This window comes from Mustelus asterias, chromosome 3 (assembly GCF_964213995.1).
Source record: "Mustelus asterias chromosome 3, sMusAst1.hap1.1, whole genome shotgun sequence".
In the NCBI taxonomy this organism is placed as follows: Eukaryota; Metazoa; Chordata; class Chondrichthyes; order Carcharhiniformes; family Triakidae; genus Mustelus; species Mustelus asterias.
The window spans coordinates 126,496,974-126,517,735 of NC_135803.1; the positions used below are offsets into that span (position 1 = coordinate 126,496,974).

At 45.8% G+C, this 20,762-nt stretch overlaps 1 protein-coding gene across 1 annotated transcript in view; it reads left to right on the top strand.

Annotated features, from left to right (window-relative positions):
* LOC144491561 (protein FAM3C-like) overlaps nucleotides 1–8,361 on the top strand; it is a 62,156-nt gene extending 53,795 nt beyond the window's left edge. Inside the window, exons 8-9 of the mRNA XM_078209540.1 lie at nucleotides 4,363–4,489; nucleotides 7,631–8,361. Coding sequence (XP_078065666.1) covers nucleotides 4,363–4,489; nucleotides 7,631–7,720 — 217 coding nt within the window. The 3' untranslated portion in view covers nucleotides 7,721–8,361. The remainder of the gene's footprint in view (nucleotides 1–4,362; nucleotides 4,490–7,630) is intronic.
* The last annotated feature ends 12,401 nt before the right edge of the window (nucleotides 8,362–20,762 follow it).

Below are 20,762 nucleotides of genomic sequence, written 5' to 3' on the forward strand. Positions count from 1 at the left end.
GAACACGTTCTGGGGAAGGTGGGACCTCTACAAACAGGACGGGGTGCACCTGAACCAGAGGGGCACCAATATCCTGGGAGGGAAATTTGCTACGGCTCTTCAGGGGGATTTAAACTAATTTGTCAGGGGAGTGGGAAAAGGAGTTGTAGTCCAGAAGTCAGTGTTGAGGGTGTTGAGGTATTGGGGAAGGTATCAAGGTCAAGGGTGGGTACCGGTAGACAGGAAGGTGGGTTGAAGTGTGTCTACTTCAATGCAAGGAGCATCCGGAACAAGGTGGATGAACTTGGGGCGTGGATTGCTACTTGGGACTACGATGTTGTGGCCATTACGGAGACGTGGGTAGAACAAGGACAGGAATGGTTGTTGGACGTTCCGGGGTATAGATGTTTCAGTAAGTGTAGGGAAGCTGGTAAAAGAGGTGGAGGAGTAGCATTGTTAATCAAGGATAGTTTAACGGCTGCGGAAAAGCACTTTGAGGGGGATATGCACACTGAGGTAATATGGGCTGCAGTTAGAAACAGGAAAGGAGCGGTCACGTTGCTAGGAGTTTACTATAGGCCCCCAAATAGTAATAGAGATGTGGAGGAAGAAATTGCTAAGCAGATTATGGATACGTGTGGGGGTCACAGGGTAGTTGTCATGGGGGACTTTAACTTTCCAAATATTGATTGGAACCTTTGTAGGTCAAATAGTTTGGATGGGGCACTTTTTGTGCAGTGTGTGCAGGAGGGTTTCCTGACACAATATGTGGATAGGCCGACAAGGGGTGAGGCCACATTGGATTTGGTACTGGGAAATGAACCGGGCCAAGTGTTAGATTTGGTTGTGGGAGAGAACTTTGGAGATAGTGACCACAATTCGGTGTCTTTTGTTATTGCAATGGAGAGGGATAGGGCCGGACGGCAGGGCAAGGCTTACAATTGGGGGAGAGGTAATTATGATGCGATTAGGCAAGAATTAGGGGGCATAAGATGGGAACAGAAACTGTCAGGGAAAGGCACTGATGAAAAGTGGAACTTTTTCAAGGAACAAATACTGGGTGTCCTTGATAGGTATGTCCCTGTCAGGCAGGGAGGAAATGGCCGAGTGAGGGAACCGTGGTTCACAAAAGAGGTGGAATGTCTTGTGAAAAGGAAGAGGGAAGCTTATGTAGGGATGAGGAAACAAGGTTCAGATGGCTCGACTGAGGGTTACAAGTTAGCAAGGAACGAGCTGAAAAAGGGGCTGAGGAGAGCTAGGAGGGGACATGAGAAGTCCTTGGCGGGTCGGATCAAGGAAAACCCCAAGGCTTTTTACTCTTATGTGAGGAATAAAAGAATGACCAGGGTGAGGTTAGGGCCGGTCAAGGACAGTGGTGGGAACTTGTGTATGGAATCAGTAGAGATAGGCGAGGTGATGAATGAATACTTTTCTTCAGTGTTCACCAAGGAGAGGGGCCATGTTTTTCAGGAAGAGAAGGTGTTACAGGCTAATAGGCTGGAGGAAATAGATGTTCGGAGGGAGGATGTATTGGCAGTTTTGAATAAACTGAAGGTCGATAAGTCCCCTGGGCCTGATGAAATGTATCCTAGGATTCTTTGGGAGGCGAGGGATGAGATTGCAGAGCCTTTGGCTTTGATCTTTGGGTCCTCGCTGTCCACGGGGATGGTGCCAGAGGACTGGAGAGTGGCAAATGTTGTTCCTCTGTTTAAGAAAGGGAATAGAAATGACCCTGGTAATTATAGACCGGTTAGTCTGACTTCGGTGGTTGGTAAATTGATGGAAAAGGTCCTTAGGGATGGGATTTACGACCATTTAGAAAGATGCGGATTAATCCGGAATAGTCAGCACGGATTTGTGAAGGGCAAATCGTGCCTCACAAATTTGATAGAATTTTTTGAGGAGGTAACTAGGTGTGTTGATGAAGGTAGGGCGGTTGATGTCATATACATGGATTTTAGTAAGGCGTTTGATAAGGTCCCCCATGGTCGCCTTATGATGAAAGTAAGGAGGTGTGGGATAGAGGGAAAGTTGGCCGGTTGGATAGGTAACTGGCTGTCTGATCGAAGACAGAGGGTGGTGGTGGATGGAAAATTTTCGGACTGGAGGCAGGTTGCTAGCGGAGTGCCGCAGGGATCGGTGCTTGGTCCTCTGCTCTTTGTGATTTTTATTAATGACTTAGAGGAGGGGGCTGAAGGGTGGATCAGTAAATTTGCTGATGACACCAAGATTGGTGGAGTAGTGGATGAGGTGGAGGGCTGTTGTAGGCTGCAAAGAGACATAGATAGGATGCAAAGCTGGGCTGAAAAATGGCAAATGGAGTTTAACCCTGATAAATGTGAGGTGATTCATTTTGGTAGGACTAATTTAAATGTGGATTACAGGGTCAAAGGTAGGGTTCTGAAGACTGTGGAGGAACAGAGAGATCTTGGGGTCCATATCCACAGATCTCTAAAGGTTGCCACTCAAGTGGATAGAGCTGTGAAGAAGGCATATAGTGTGTTAGCTTTTATTAACAGGGGGTTGGAGTTTAAGAGCCGTGGGGTTATGCTGCAACTGTACAGGATCTTGGTGAGACCGCATTTGGAATATTGCGTGCAGTTCTGGTCACCTCACTATAAGAAGGATGTGGAAGCGCTGGAAAGAGTGCAGAGGAGATTTACCAGGATGCTGCCTGGTTTGGAGTGTCGGTCTTATGAGGAAAGGTTGAGGGAGCTGGGGCTGTTCTCTCTGGAGCGGAGGAGATTGAGGGGAGACTTAATAGAGGTTTATAAAATGATGAAGGGGATAGATCGAGTGAACGTTCAAAGACTATTTCCTCGGGTGGATGGAGCTATTACGAGGGGGCATAACTATAGGGTTCATGGTGGGAGATATAGGAAGGATATCAGAGGTAGGTTCTTCACGCAGAGAGTGGTTGGGGTGTGGAATGGACTGCCTGCAGTGATAGTGGAGTCAGACACTTTAGGAACATTTAAGCGGTTATTGGATAGGCACATGGAGCACACCAGGATGGTAGGGAGTGGGATAGCTTGATCTTGGTTTCAGATGAAGGTCGGCACAACATCGTGGGCCGAAGGGCCTGTTCTGTGCTGTACTGTTCTATGTTCTATGTTCTAACCTTATCATTCACTCCATTCCCAATCCTGGTTACTGTGGCAGCTTCCATCATACTGTCAGCAATCTTGCTACACTATTTGAATCTGAGTTGATGTTTCAGTCTGTAACTTCTCTATCACAAGGATGACTTCTCCCACCTCTGTCTTCAACTTACTTTATTTGTTGCTGAAGCTTTTACTTAAGCCATTGGCAACTTCAGATTCAACAATTCCAATGCTGTTTTGACTGGACTCCTATACTCCATCCTCAAAAGTAAGCTCACCCCAAACATCTCTCACAGTTCAGGCCTGTCCTCGCTAACCAACTATGCCTTCCAGTGCCCCAACATTTCAAATGTGAAAGGCCTCCTTTATTCATGTCCTCAATCCTCCATATCATAGAATCCCTACAGTACAGAAGGGCTATCAAGTCTGCACCAACTCTCTGACACAGCATCCCTGTACCCCATGTATTTTTCCCACTAAATCCCCAAACCTACACTTCTTTGGACACTAATAGGCAAAAGCATGGCCAATCCCCTAATCTGCACATCTTTGAACATCTGTAACCTCTTTCTATCCTCCCTGCCAAACTTTGTTTTTTTGATAAAAGCAAATTACTGCGGATGCTGGGATCTGAAGCAAAAACAGAAAATGCTAGAAAATCTCAGCAGGTCTGACAGCATCTGTGGAGTGAGAAGAGAGCCAACATTTTGATACTAGATTACCCTTTATCAGAGTTATTATTCTTGTTTCTTTGACTCCAGCTTCCGCTCTGCTTCACCCTTGATTATTATGCCTTGGGCAGCTGTCTGGTTTCCGCTGACTATATTTCCTTCACCCCTTCCACCTTCTTCTCCATTTTAACGCCACGCTTTTGATTATCACCATTAACATCGTTTGTTTTGGTATCTTTCTTGCACCTCTAGGAAGTGGCTTGAGATTTTTTTCAGCACTAAAGGTGCTATGTAAATGCAGGGTTTTTTTTATTGTTGCAGGGTGGAAATGTTGACTATCACACCTTCATCTCACACCATCCCAAATATATCAACTGCCCAAATTCATTTCGATAATCCCCACCCAGCCAGGCAGAGCACTTCATCTCTCCCGCCCCAGTTGCGCTCAAGCACAGGTCCAAAAGTCAAAGGGCACTGTGATAATTCGAAGTGTTATCCAGGCTCTTCTAATTTGTAACCATTCTCCTTTATAGTCTTTGTGGTCTAACCTTTTTTTTAAAAATGTGGTTAAATTAAGGATTATTAGTGTAATCTTTTCACTTTTTTAGGATGACTGATGAAGCAAGAACACTTCTTAGTGACCTCGGGAGCTCTTTAATTCATTCTTTGGGTTTTCGGGACAACTGGGTTTTTGTTGGAGCCAAACCCATTAAGGAGAAAAGTCCATTTGAACAGGTAGGAACGGAATACCATTCCAACCCAAATTAATTAATCTGATCCGATAGTTGAGTGATGATGGTTTGTGCAGAATTGATTTTTATACAGGTGGATTGAATGCTGATAGTTTATTAACAAATGGTCTGGAGAAGATACTGAGGAAAAGGATTGTTCTTCGCTATTTCCCGAAACATTTTACACTGTCCTTTACTTCCTCCAGAGAATCTTTATCTTCTGGACTCTTCAGTGCTGTTATTTTGCCCCTTTTTTGCACTTGAGAACTGTTTTGCTTTATTGCTTTAAAATCAGATTTTGGGTTACATTAGAGTTCATGGGCCTGATTTTACCCTCAAGTTGCGCTTGTTTTCGGGCGTGAAAACTTGGTAAAGTCGGGCGTGAGGCGAGTAGCCCGCCTCCGTGCTGGTTCCTCCTTTACTGAGGCCCAAAAATGCACGTGATTGGGACTGCGCCCGAAACGGGCGCAACAGCCATCTAAATGTATTTGCATGCAGTTGGAGGCGCCGATTGGAACTGCAGGATTTTGGGTGTGTTAAGCCCCGCCCAAAGGCTTGTGCAGCGCGATTCGGAATTGCTGATATTTTTTCAGGCCGAGTGCGTATGGGGTCACCTGAGAATGGGTCTAAAAGTCAGATCTGAAACACTCCTAGTTTCAAGTCCGCCCAGCACTCAGAATCAAAATGATAAAATAAGGCCCCATGGTTCCAGTAAACGTAATGTGCATAACCAGTTTACAAACACCTTGGTGAATGTCCTCATGTTTTGATGAACATACGAACATGGCAACATACAAATTAAGAGCAGGAGTAGGCCACTCGGCCCCTCGAGCCTGCTCCATCATTCAATAAGATCGTGGCTGATCTGATTGTATGGATTGTAATCTCCTGCCCAGCCCCTTTCACCCCATTGTTTATCGAGAATCTATCTAACTCTGCCTTAAAAATATGCAAAAATTGCTGCCACTGTCCTTTGATGAAGACAGTTCCAAAGATTCACTACTCTCTCGGAGAAAACAATTCTCTTCATCTCTCTTAAGTTGGTGACCCCTTATTTTTAAATAGTGACCCCTAGTTCTAGATTCTGTCACAAGTGGAAACATCCTTTCCATATCCACACGGTTAATTTCCCTCAGACTCTTAAAGGTTTCAATCAAGTTGCCTCTTATATTTCTAAATTCCAGTGAATACAAGCTTAACCCATCCAGCCTTTCCTCATAAGACAACCCACCAGTTCCAGGTATTAGTCTAGTAAACCTTCTCTGAACTGCTTTGAACGCATTTACGTTTTTTCTTAAAGAAGGAGACCAGTACTGTACACAATACTCCAGATGTGATCTCACCAGTGTCCTCTACAACTGAAAAATAACCTCCCTACTTTTATGTTCAATTCCCCATGCAACAAACAATAACATTCTATTAGCTTTCCTAATTACTTGCTGTACCTGTATACTAGCCTTTTGTGATTCATGCACGAAGACACCCAGATCCTTCTGAATCTCAGAGCTCTGCAATGTCTCACCATTTAAATAATATGCTTTTTTATTCTTCCTGCCAAATTGGACAGTTTCACCTTAGCCGACATTATGGTTCATACTTTACATTTATATCTGCGGATTAACAATCTATTACTTTTCATGCACGAGATTCCCCTCTGACATCCATAAGCTTAGGGCAGGAGGTGAAGACCAATGTCTAGTCTATTCATTGCTACTCTCAAGTGTGGATCCATTGCAACTTCCCATCTTTAGATGCCAGTGCTGCCCAGATGCTGAGCTTTTTCTGCTTGTCTGTTCAACAGAGAACAAAACAGGAGAACTTCACCGATGGCAATGAAAAAGGATGTATTAATGTGAGGGGGAGTCGGTTAGCTCATTTGGTTGGATGGCTGGTTTGTGATGCAGAGCAACATCAACAGCACCGGTTCAATTCCTATACTTGCTGGGGTTTTTATGAAGGCCCCACCTTCTCAATCTTTCCCCTCATCTGAGGTGTGGTGACCCTCAGGTTAAATCACCACCAGTCAGCTCTCCCCGTCAAAGGGGAGAGCAGCCTCTGCTCACCTGGGACTATGGCGACCTTACCATTACTAATGTGAACTCAGTTGGAGACTAGATACACAGCAGCAGATTCATTGTGGGATTGGGGCATGTTGTAATGTGTCTCTTTAAAAGTGTAGAAACGCTTGAATACCTGTTGTTTGTACATTTTGGGAATGCCCATAAATCAAAGAAAAGGGGCACGATTTTACCAGCCGTTCACGCCACACTTCCATTGCAACGAGGTCGGAGAATTTGGCGGCCAGCCAAATCTCCATTCACTTCAGCGGGATGGGAAAATCCTGCCGGCGTGAACAGTGATAAGATTCTAGCTAAGCTGTTCAGCTCCAAATAAAGAAAAGTACCTGACCAGTGTCATTGAGAATGGCTATATTCCCATCAAGGTAAAAAAGCACTTTGACCCCCATTTTCTGGTCTCCATTTAGTCAGAGACTGGACTTATCGTCCAAGATATGCTACTGGAAGTCCCAATGCAATGGTTCCATGGAAAATTTGACTTAATGGACAATTCCCCTGCTCCCAGGACCCTCTGGAAAAGTCTGCACCTCTGAGTTGGGGTTTGGAGACTTTGGATGGTTCCGACTTATTTACACAGAGATGTTAGATTATAACCATGTCCAGCACCTGGATAACCATGCAACTGACCTCCAAATCACTCGCACTGAACAGCCCTCCCAGCCCGCCTCCCCTCACTCGCCCCAACCCCGCCCTCACCCCTCCCCTCAACCTAGCCTGACCTCACCCACTCACTTAACTTACCTTTCCATAGCTTTTCAAGGAAGCTTTGGGCCATTCATACTCTAGATGAACAGAATATGGCGGCTGGTACCATAAAAGAAAAGGGAGCATAGTTTCTGCACAATTCTGTCCCACTGAGGCTGCCCGAACTGAATCAGTTTGGAAGGAACCTCCATTAGAAGACTGACCTGAAATGATGGAGAAGGGCAAGTGTGTTTTTCAGGGTCAGAAATAGAGGTTCAGACGCCGAACAGAAGACCCATGGTCATGGGTATAGAACCATAGGTAGAAAGGTAGAAAATAGTATGTAGACAGTATTGTCATTAAAGATACATTTTTGTTAACAGATCTTGAAGAATGAGAAAGACAAGAACAAATACGGAAATTGGCCTGAAGCACTGGAAATGGAGGGTTGTGTACCAAGGAAGCCAGATTAGTTAGTTACTTGATAGAATGCTATATTATTTATCTCTTTGGAGACACAACATTGGTACACCATTCCCAGCACCACTCAACGATTATTTTAAAAAACATTATTTTTTACTCTCTTCACACGTATTTTATTTTCACCGCATAAAATGTAATTCTCTGTTTGCATCAATGGGCCATTGAAATGCATTTTACATGTAAAAATGTCTTGTTTTTTAAGCAGTGGTCAAAATTCTGTACTACCAAACAATCATTTCATACTTTAGTTTTGAACAAAAGGATGTACGGAATGGATGGATGGCAGAGTTTTGAGTGTGTGAAGTCACAAATGCAACTGATAGATTACAATTTAAACACTGTTATTGACTGAAACTTGGTTAATTTATTATGTCAATTGGGAGGTGTGGTCAGTTTCATGGGCAGAGCCAGCTATGGACAAAATTATGCTTGAACCAATGTTAAAGAGTGCAAAAACTCAATTTTGCATTGATTCAGCCAATTTCTCCCGAATTGCAGCGATAAAATTGGTGAAATTAAAATGGGGTACTTGATTTACATATCATATTTCCTGCAGTTGCTATTACTGTAAATTCAAGTGTGCATATAAATTCCATTACAATTTTGTTTATTCAACACAAGGCGTTCTGTTATTGCACTGTTCCAATCTTTGTTCCATATACCTTAATTATACAGTCAACTCATCATAACACGATCTTAGATAGGGAGGATTAGAAGCATTTTCCCTCCATCAGGAAGCCAGAAGTGAGGATGCTTGCATAAGTTTTCATACCTTAGGTGCTAAAACAATTCATGCCTGCATGCAACAGGACCTGGGCATTTGGGCTTAGGCTGGTGTGTGGCAGAAATGTTACTTGTCATTTAAGTGTCAAGTAATAACCATCTCCAGCAAAAGAGAAACTGACCATCTTTCCTTCATATTTAATGGCATTACCACCACTGACTCCCTCAGCATCAACATGCTGGGTGTCAACATTGACGAGAAACTTAACTGGACCAGCCACATAAATACTGTAGCTACCAGAGCAGAGTAAGAAGTTTAACAACACCAGGTTAAAGTCCAACAGGTTTATTTGGTAGCAAAAGCCACAAGCTTTCGGAGCCTTAAGCCCCTTCTTCAGGTGAGTGGGAATTCTGTTCACAAACAAGGCATATAAAGACACAAACTCAATTTACAGAATAATGGTTGGAATGCGAATACTTACAACTAATCAAGTCTTTAAGATGCAAACAATGTGAGTGGAGAGAGCATTAAGACAGGTTAAAGAGATGTGTATTGTCTCCAGACAGGACAGCCAGTGAGACTCTGCAGGTCCAGGCAAGCTGTGGGGATTACAGATAGTGTGACATGAACCCAATATCCCAGTTGAGGCCGTCCTCATGTGTGTGGAACTTGGCTATCAGTTTCTGCTCAGCGACTCTGCACTGTCGTGTGTTGTGAAGGCCGCCTTGGAAAGACTGTTCTCTTCCTGTTAGGGAGCACTTCAGCGGTCACGGGAATTCGGCCTCTGATATTCGGGTAAGCGTTCTCCAAGGCGGCCTTCGCGACACACGATGGCGCAGAGTCGCTGAGCAGAAACTGATAGCCAAGTTCCACACACATGAGGACGGCCTCAACCAGGATATTGGGTTCATGTCACACTATCTGTAATCCCCACAGCTTGCCTGGACCTGCAGAGTCTCACTGTCTGGAGACAATACACATCTCTTTAACCTGTCTTAATGCTCTCTCCACTCACATTGTTTGTACCTTTAAGACTTGATTAGCTGTAAGTATTCGCATTCCAACCATTATTCTGTAAATTGAGTTTGTGTCTTTATATGCCCTGTTTGTGAACAGAATTCCCACTCACCTGAAGAAGGGGCTTAAGGCTCCGAAAGCTTGTGGCTTTTGCTACCAAATAAACCTGTTGGACTTTAACCTGGTGTTGTTAAACTTCTTACTGTGTTTACCCCAGTCCAACGCCGGCATCTCCACATCATGGCTACCAGAGCAGGCCAGAGGATGGGTGTTTTGTTCTGTGTAATTCATGTACTGACTCCTCAAAGCCTTTCTACTATCTACAAGGCACAAATCAGGACCATGATGAAATACTGCCCACTTACTGAAACCTAATAACATTCAAGAAGCTAAAGACCATTCAGGATTAAGCTGCCCACTTGAGCAGCATGCCATCTAGCACATTAAGCATCCAATCCCTCCACCAGTGGCACAGTGTGGCTGCAGGGTGTCCCATCCACATGATGCACTGCAGCACTTTTTCACAGCTCTTTTAACAGCATCGTCCAAACACGTGGACTCCACCACCTCGAAGAACAAGGGCAGCAGGTGCACAGGAACAACAACACCTACAAGTTCCCCTCCAAGTCACACCATTCTGACTTAGAAACATATCGCCATTCCTTCATTGTTGCTGGGTCAAAATCCAAGAACATAGAACATAGAACATTACAGCGCAGAACAGGCCCTTCGGCCCACGATGTTGCACCGACCAGTTAAAAAAAAAACTGTGACCCTCCAACCTAAACCAATTTCTTTTCGTCCATGAACCTATCTACGGATCTCTTAAACGCCCCCAAACTAGGCGCATTTACTACTGATGCTGGCAGGGCATTCCAATCCCTCACCACCCTCTGGGTAAAGAACCTACCCCTGACATCGGTTCTATAACTACCCCCCCTCAATTTAAAGCCATGCCCCCTCGTGCTGGATTTCTCCATCAGAGGAAAAAGGCTATCACTATCCACCCTATCTAAACCTCTAATCATCTTATATGTTTCAATAAGATCCCCTCTTAGCCGCCGCCTTTCCAGCGAAAACAATCCCAAATCCCTCAGCCTCTCCTCATAGGATCTCCCCTCCATACCAGGCAACATCCTGGTAAACCTCCTCTGCACCCTCTCCAAAGCCTCCACATCCTTCCTGTAATGTGGGGACCAGAACTGCACACAGTACTCCAAGTGCGGCCGCACCAGAGTTGTGTACAGTTGCAACATAACGCTACGACTCCTAAATTCAATCCCCCTACCAATAAACGCCAAGACACCATATGCCTTCTTAACAACCTTATCTACTTGATTCCCAACTTTCAGGGATCTATGCACACATACACCTAGATCCCTCTGCTCCTCCACACTATTCAAAGTCCTCCCGTTAGCCCTATACTCAACACATCTGTTATTCCTACCAAAGTGAATTACCTCACACTTCTCCGCATTAAACTCCATCCGCCACCTCTCGGCCCAACTTTGCAACCTGTCTAAGTCTTCCTGCAAACTACGACACCCTTCCTCACTGTCTACCACACCACCGACTTTGGTGTCATCAGCAAATTTGCTAATCCACCCAACTATACCCTCATCCAGATCATTAATAAATATTACAAACAGCAGTGGCCCCAAAACAGATCCCTGAGGTACACCACTTGTAACCGCACTCCATGATGAATATTTACACACAGACTGGCATGCTTCAAAAAGATAGCTCACCACCACCTTTTCAAAGACAATCAGGGATGAGCGATAAATGCTAACCATGTCAATTAAGCCCAAATCCCACAAACAAATTAAAGAAAAAGAGAGGGAGAAATATTGTAAAACTTATACACTGAGTTTGGCAATTGGAGGATAATTACAGACATGTTTGGACTATTACTTGGCAGCTTTTATGATTCTGCACCTGGTATCTGCAAGTTAACTCGATTGCCTATTAGCCCAGATTGATGGGAGAGATTTCCCCTCTCTCTGTCAGATCTCTGATGACTGTAAGTTCCATATGTGCAATGAGTTTGGGAAATTTGATTCCTGTTCCCAGTGGAATTGAACCCATGGCATTAAGCTGTCCAATGTTTGATATTGATTGTCAGTCTCGTTCGGAGAGGGGGCAAGAGCAGCTGCTTCTGGGTAATGAAAGTATTACACTGATGCACTGAAGATCATTCTGCAGCAGTCAAGGCTGAGACAAGTTGTCGATGCAGGCGAGAGACAGCTTTACTCAGCAGCTGCCCGGACAACTGGGAACATTTGATATTGATAACAGAGCTCCAAAAGTGAAAATATTCAATTCGCTGCGCTAACAACCTTCATTAGAGAAAGAAAATTACAAAGTTTATGAAAATGTCTAATTTCATGATTCATATATCTGATGGATGTAAGTTTTAGGTTGGGATTAAGGTTAGCAATAAGGTAAATAAAAAAATGCGGATTTGAGAAACATCCCTAAGATAATATCTATTCGAAGGATAGGATAGTCCATGTATATTTAGAGGCCAAAGATAGAGGTGTAAAGATACTAAATAATGGGTAACTCCTTCCTGAGTTTCTTGGCAGAGATGAGGGGTGGGGTTTTCCAACCGCGCTCGCCCCAAAGTCGGAAAATCCTGCCCGAAGTCAACAGACTTTTGCATGGTCCATGTCCCGCCCGCATCAATTCCCGTGGCGAGTGGGACAGGAAAGTTCCGCCCGAGATGTCTATGTTAAATAGATCCAAGCAAGATGATGAAGTATGAAACAAGACACAGATGTTTTCCTTGTTCGGAGGATTATTCACAGGGTGCAGCATTATCGATCGTCAGAAGGTGAGGTGAGAGTGACTGCCCTTGACATCAAGGTGGTGTTTGATCAACTGTGGCACCAGGGTGGCCTTGCAAAACTGCAGCCGATGAGAATCGGTGGGGGGGGGAAACGCTCTGCTGGTTGGAGTCATGCCTAGCACAAAGGGAGATGTGCTAGGCATGACTCCAGGACATCACCGCAGGAGTTCCTCCAGGTCGAGTCCTAGGCCCAAATCGCAAGGTCTGATGTGGGGATGTTCGCTGAATGATTGTGTTTATTATGTTCAGTACCATTCGCGATTCCTCAGATACTGAAGCAGTCCATGTCCATATGCAGCAAGATTTGGACAATATCCAGACTTGGGCTGACAACTGGCAAGTAACATTCGCACCACATAAATGCTACTCAATGAACATTTTCAACAAGAGAGAATCTAGCCATCAGCCCTTTCACGTTCAATGTCATTGCCATCAGTGAATTCCCCACTTTCACATCCTGGCTATTAGCATTGACCAGAAACTGAAATGGCTTAGCCATATAAACACTGTGGCCACATGGGCAAGTCAGAGGCCAGGAACCCTGCAGAGAGAACTCACCTACTGACCCCTCAAAGCCAGTCCACCATCTACAAAGCACACTGGATAAAAGCAAATTTTCCAGCATTTTCTCTTTGGGGATCTACAAAGCACAAACTGCTAAACAAAACATAGATCTTTTTCTTGCGAGTATGTTTATTCACAGGATGCATCATCATAGATCTCTGACTCCGCACAGCTCACTTAGTATCCTAGCTGACAAGATCAATAAATTACTCAAAGATCAAAAATGAGAGGGACTGAGCCCTTAGGGGGCTCTATTACAAAATAAAATCTTCAAAGGAAACTTACAAACCAAATTAAAATGTCATTCCTGAGGCTGAAGATCACCACAGTTCCCACAATGCCCACTGCCCACGAAAGGCCTAAAGCCAAACTTGCCATCAACAGGTCCAGGCAGAGGGCAACTGAGGGGATCATTCATCCCGACTGTCTGCCCCTATACCAGGGCTATATTCAAATCCAGATGTCCCTGGAGAGGCACCACGTGCTCCCTACCAAGGACACCCGGCCACATACGTAGTTGTTGAGGGGCAGATAGTTGTGTCGAACGAACCCCCTTTTGGTTGTAACCTATTAAACTAACTGACCCTCTTTACACTATTTTAGGTTGAAACAATTTAACTAAATTAAACAAACTAAGGGACAAATCAAGAGAGCAATCCCTTAAAGGGACACTGCATCAAACAAAAAACAAAATACAAAGGAAACTTAAAACATCAAACCAAAATGTGATTAACAGGGTCAATAAAACACCCCAGTCTCAGCGGTACCCATTCGGCATGGAAGGCCTTGGTGATGCTGGCAGACAGTGCATGCTCCCTCTCCAGGGATACCTGGATGTGAATATAGCCTTGGTAGAGAGGCAGAGACACGGGCTGGATGATCCACTTGGCCGTCCGCTGCCTGGACCTGTTGATGACAAGTTTGGCCAGGCCCAGGAACAGGTTCATGAGGAGGTCCTCCACCTTCTCCACTCTTCTCTGCACAGGGTGACTGTAAATCAGGAGTGTGGGACAGAGGTGCAAACAAAAATGTAATAAAAGATCCTTCAAATCATTGAAATTGGGTGCAGCTTATTAGAGGTTATATGCACATGGTCCACAAACATCACAAGGGTGCAAAAGCTGCAGGGATCTTGGGGGTCTGTGAACTGTGCATCCTATGGTTGTATGGGACTGCAGCATACAACACACCTGACTCTTTATATGTGCCCTCAGTTCTTAACCAGACAATTCCCATCATCCGTGTATCATTAACAGCACACTCGTCAACCAATTCAGGTTCATCTATAAGGGATTTAAGTTATTTCAGTGGGTTCCAGATCAAAGAAATATTTAGAAGCAATGGTAAAGAACGGAATACCTTAAAGTATCCATGGACTATATAAGTCAATGGACCAGTTTAAAATTAAAGTTAATTAATCAAACTCTTTATCTGGGACCAGCCATGCCACATTGCTGTGAGGACAGATTGCAGTGAGCAGTCTTTTGTTTTGGGTTTATCTGCGTGTTTTTCTCACAGAAACAGCAATCAGCTTGGACTGTGGGATTTTCTAGTCACGTCTGCCCAGAAATTCCCGAGGTCACTGGGCCTTTAAATGGTCGTCAAATTGTCTGCCCACCCACGATGATTCCTGCAGCAGGGACAGAAGAATTTACCTATATGAGAAAGCAATGGTGTATCTACTGGCAGCCAGACCAAGGAGGACAGAGGCCATTAGGAACCGGGGTGTTCCTAAGTTGGAGTCACTAAGTAGAAACTGCAAGTCGAGTCAGTGCTCAGAATGAAATATCCAAATTCCTGAGGAATTAAAATTGTCAGATCTGCCTGGCAAAGTGAGTGGAAGAGATTGACAATGAGATCCTACACCAAGAAAATGTGCTCTGGAAGTCTGAATGCCAGACAGGAAAATGGAGGAGAATTAAAGTACATTCCTAAGAGCTGTGGCATCCCTTGGTTTGGTCCCAGGAGGAGTACAGGAACCCTGAATGTAGAAGCACTGGATTGCAATGGCTGGCGACCAAGAAGTAACAACAAAGCTGGTTTATCAATAACACTGAGCAGCACTCACCTGCTGTGTGTCTGCCCATGCCCAGGAGAGAACCCCCACGTTCCCAACACGAGACTCCCTTTGTACCGCGTCACCCCAGCATCCACGTGACCACCCTATCTACACTCAAGATTCTGGAAAGCATAGGGGAACTCTTGGGTGGAATTAGAAACAGAGCAGGAAGTGGTATTTTAAGATTTTCAGATTTAAATAATAAGTTTCCAAAATATAGTGTTTGGTTAGTAATTCTTGCTTTGTTTAATTCTTGTACAGTAAAAGTTTTTTTTGATGTGAAAGCTTGTGCCGCAGTGCTTTCAGCTGGTGGTTCAAATTTATTTCTTAAATGTGAATGCTTTTCCTCAACATCATAACAAGTTTCAATCTTTAAGTGTAGCAATAGTTAAATATTTCTGCTGACAATATTTGTAATGCTTTGTGTCTTCAACTCTAAAAATCTTTACTTGCTGTTCTATATTAGTAGCAGCTGCTAGAAGGGGCCGTTGACATTGTCAAAATAGTGTAACATTATAACCCGATGCTATGAATAGTCTCATTGTGAACTAACACATTAAAGTATTGTTATAAAAGTAACAACATATTTTATTTTACGTAATTATCATTTTCATTTTTTGCAATGTATTTTTGAAAATATATTTGTTTTCATTTTGTGCTAATATAGGTATCCTCCTTGTCAATAATTTAAAGTCTGTAACAAGAATGCCAGCTTTTTTCATCCTACTCTGTTCCCGGTTCTCCCCGTATCTGCGTGGGTTTCCTCTGGATGCTCCAGTTTCCTCCCATACTCCAAAGATGCCGGGTTAGGTTGATTGGCCATGCAAATTGTCCCTTAGCGTGAGGGGAATTAGCAGAATAAATACGTAGGGTTACGGGAATAGGGCCTGGATGGGACTGTGGTCGGTGCAGACTCAATGGGCCAAATGGCCTCCTTCTGCACTGTAGGGATTCTATGATACTACAAAAATGGATCTGTGCCCTCTGCCATTGAACTATACATTAGAGAAGCTACATGAAAGGCTCAGACATGAAAGTTCAGATCATGTTAACAAGGAGCACATTGGTGTATAATTTGAACGGCTGAGTGTTCTGATTAAAATGAATGCAGAGAAAAACATATCATCTTGCTTCAGATTTTGACAGGTGTTAATGAGGATGCTCCAGCAATAAAAATGCTCATCATGTATTCTGTTGATCTAATCCTACTATATTTTCTGAGTATTATCGTTCCTTTTTCTCCCGAGTTGGATATAAAAAGCAGAATTAAAAGGGAAGGTGTCATTGGCTATTTGGGGGGTTTTCTTGATTTCTAGCTCGAGTCCACTCTTGTCATGTCACGGTTCCTGACTGTGTCATCTTGACCTCAGATGAAATATAACCATTACATCCCTGGATTGCTTGTACCCAAATTGAGATATGATTTTCTGAAGGAAAATTTTAGAAGGAGCTCCTTCATTGTTCCAGAATGTACTGAAAGCCACAAAATGGTTAATAATTATCTGGTTCTGCTTCAGTCTTTTGTTGGTTGGAAAATAGTCAATATTTACATAATGAAAGTAAGGATGCCAATATGCATTGTTGAAACAGGGGCAGCTGAATAGGTTTTACACAATGTTTGGTCAGTTCAACACCAGGATGTGTCTTGTTATTGGTAAGTGTTGGCTTTTAATATTGGGTGTCACAAGGTGCATGATTTAGGTATTAAATGTCCTCCTCAACCTCTGTTATGGTGGGCAAGAAGTGCACACTCATTATGTGGGCTACTCACCACAAAGGCCAGACAATGTTGGGCAGTGCCCACACCTGAAACAGATGTTGGGTCCATTGTGTAAATGTTACCCACCTACCTGGATACGATCTTTCTTGACAAGCTTCCAATCCACGATGTCAGTGAATTCCCTCAGCGTAGGAATTGATGCACATCAATTTAGACATGAGGCTCGAAGCTCAGTAAATGAAGGCTTTTATTTACTATTAATGAAGCTATCAGAACTCATGTACACTATCCCAGACTGAAGGGGTCCCGGCCAGAGCAGGGACTCTTATACCTCTCCCAGGAGGCGGAGCCCGACTGGGATGTGCCACAACAGTAACAAACACAGGTGTAACAACCCCACCCTAACCCAACAGCAACAATAGCACAATCCAACAGTAACATATGTACATCCTTGTAGTCCTGGCCAGCCCCTGGCTCAGCACTATCCAGTGGGAACCAACGATGGTTCACCACATTCACCCCTCCTTTGAAAACAAAGGCCGGCGGGGTACAAAAACAGAATAAAATGTCAGCAGTCTATAAGCTCAGACGTTGTGACCTCCTCAATACCGGCGGTGACACCGGAGTAGGCACTTGCGGTGGCGTTCTCCCCAAAACGGCATCCAGCTGTTCTTCCACGGACTCACAGGCCGGTTGACCCTGAGGAGACGGTAGTGCAGGGGATCCTGACACGCCCTGCGGTGGCGACCATCTTCTGGGCTCAGGCAAGCTGTGCATGGGAGTAAAATTGTTAAGCAATGGTCCCGATGCTGCCCGCGCCGTGTCCGGGGAAGAAATGAGAGATAATGTGTTTGTTACTGGGGGTATGGGAGCGACAGGGGTTGCTACGTCCCCTGCTGGCGCCAGATCTCGGATCGAGACCGTGTCCTCTCGCCCGTCAGGGTATGCCACATAGGCATACTGAGGGTTGGCGTGGAGGAGATGGACCTGTTCGACCAAGGGGTCGGACTTGCGGGCCCTTACATGTCGCCGCAGGAGGACGGGTCCTGGGTACGTCAACCAAGACGGTAAAGATATCCCTGAGGAAGACTTCCGAGGGAATGAGAACATCCTCTCGTGGGGAGTAGCATTGGTTGCCGTACACAGGAGGGAGCGAATAGAGTGAAGCGCATCAGGGAGGACCTCCTGCCAACGGGAGACTGGAAGACCTTTGGATTTCAACGCCAGTAAGACAGCCTTCCAGACTGTAGCATTCTCTCGTTCCACCTGTCCATTACCCCTAGGGTTGTAACTCGTGGTCCTACTAGAGGCAATCCCGTATGAGAGCAGGAATTGCCTCAAGTCATCGCTCATGAACGACGAGCCCCTGTCGCTATGGATGTAGCTGGGGTACCCGAACAGGGTAAAAAGATCACGGAATGCCTTGATCACCGTGGCAGCGGATGTATCCGAGCAGGGAACAACAAAAGGGAACCGGGAGAACTCATCGATGATGTTTAGAAAGTACACGTTCCGATCTGTTGAGGGAAGGGGGCCCTTAAAATCCACACTCAGTCTCTCGAAGGGACGAGTGGCCTTGACCAAATGTGCCCGGTCAGGTCAGTAAAAGTGCGGTTTGCATTCCGCGCAAATCCGACAGCTCCTTGTTACCGACCTGACGTCCTCCACCGAGTAAGGCAGGTTGCGGGCTTTTACAAAGTGGTAGAGCCGAGTGACCCCAGGATGGCACAGGTCATTATGGAGGGCGTTCAAACGATCCTCCTGAATACTAGCGCATGTTCCACGCGAGAGGGCATCCGAGGGCTCATTGAGTTTCCCTGGACGATACATGATATCGTAGTTATAGGTGGAGAGTTCAATTCTCCACCGCAAGATCTTGTCATTCTTGATCTTGCCCCTCTGCGTGTTGTTAAACATGAACGCCACGGACCGCTGGTCTGTGATCAGGGTGAACCGTTTTCCCGCCAAGTAATGGCGCCAGTGTCTGACGGCCTCCACAATGGCCTGGGCCTCCTTTTCCACCGCTGAATGCCGAATTTCGGGGCCTTGGAGGGTGCGGGAAAAAAATGCGACGGGCCTGCCCGCCTGGTTAAGTGTGGCGGCCAGGGCAAAATCAGATGCATCGCTTTCCACCTGAAAGGGGATGGATTCGTCTACCGCATGCATCGTAGCTTTCGCGATGTCGTCTTTCAATTTCTTGAAGGCCAATTGGGCCTCTGGCGTTAGGGGAAAAGTCGTGGACTTAATAAGCGGATGGGCTTTGTCCGCGTAGTTGGGAACCCACTGCGCATAATATGAGAAGAAGCCTAGGCATCGTCTCAGTGCTTTTGCACTAGCGGGCAAGGGAAGTTCAGCAAGGGGGCGCATACGGTCTGGATCAGGGCCAATGACCCCGTTTTCCACCACGTATCCCAGGATGGCTAAACGGCGCGTACGGAACACACACTTCTCCCTGTTGTAGGTCAAGTTCAGGCGAGATGCAGTGCGTAAGAAGTTCTGGAGGTTTGTGTCATGGTCCTGCTGGTCATGGCCGCAGATGGTAACATTATCCAGGTACGGGAAGGTAGCCCGCAGCCTGTTCTGGTCCACCATTCGGTCCATAGCACGCTGGAAGACCGAGACCCCATTGGTGACACCAAAGGGAACCCTAAGAAAATGATACAAGCGACCATCCGCCTCAAAAGCCGTGTATTGTCGGTCCTCTGGGCGAATGGGGAGTTGGTGGTAGGCGGACTTGAGGTCTATGGTGGAGAACACCCGGTACTGCGCAATCTGATTGACCATATCAGATATGCGCGGGAGAGGATACGCATCCAGCTGCGTATATCGGTTAATGGTCTGACTGTAGTCAATGACCATCCGGGGTTTGTTCCCGCTCTTGACCACCACAACCTGTGCTCTCCACGGACTAACACTGGGTTGTATGATCCCTTCTTTGAGGAGCCGCTGAACCTCAGATCTAATGAAGATCCGATCCTCAGTGCTGTAACGCCTACTTTTAGTAGCGATGGGCTTGCAGCCTGGTACCAGATTCTGAAATAAGGAGGGTGTGGTGATCTTTAACGTAGAGAGGTTGCAGGCGGGGCACGTTGGGCAATTTGGAGACTGCAGCTGTTCTCCCACTGCCAGCGAAGGGAGTGGCCCACCGTACTGTAGGATTACACTCCTCAAGTGGACCATGAAGTTTAGTCCGAGAAGTAGTGGCGCGCAAAGATACGGCAACACAAGGAGCTTGAAGCGCTCGTAAACTGTGCCTTGTACTTTCAAGGTTACCACGCAACTCCCTAGCACGGCAACAGACCGGGACCTTGATGCCATAGAGATTGTCTTGGCAGGTTGAATCTGGAATCCACACATCTTCACAGTGTCTGGGTGGATAAAGCTCTCAGTGCTCCGCTGTCAAACAGACAATACAGCACATGATTGTTTACCTGGATATCCATCATTGAACGATCGAGTCTATGAGGCTTGGCCTGGTCCAGGATGATCGACGCCACCGTTGTTTCATGAACGCCACTGCAGGCAGCTGAAATCGATGCGGAGGACCCCTACTGGTCGTTCGTGGTCAGTGTCGACCAACATGGCTGCCCCCATGAATCGCACGTGGGTGAGGGCGCCAAACTCAGCGACCCCTGGTGGTCATACTCCTCCGACTCCGTCGACCGTAATGGCGTCCTCCTGGACTCGCACGTGGACGAACCCCGCGACGACTTCGACGATGATGATGATCCAAGCTCCGAAGAATCGCAGGCCGCACTGCCGTTCCTGGGTTTTGATCGGCACACCTTTGCATAATGCCCTTTTTTACCGCATGCGGTGCACAATACCGCTTTAGCGGGACACTTCTGTCGGGTATGTTTTGCTCCTCCACAGAAATAGCACCGCGGGCCGCATGGGGCTGCAGCCGTCATCTGGCCCGAATGGGAGCATGCCATTACACAGCATTTCGAACCCGAGGGGCGAGGAGGGATTTGCGACTGCTCCTGCCACGTTGTCTCCACGTGGTCCTCTGGATATAAGACTAAGCTCTTTGAAGCCGACTCGAGCATTTCTGCTAATTCGATGGCCTGGGTAAGATTAAGATTACCCTTTTCCAA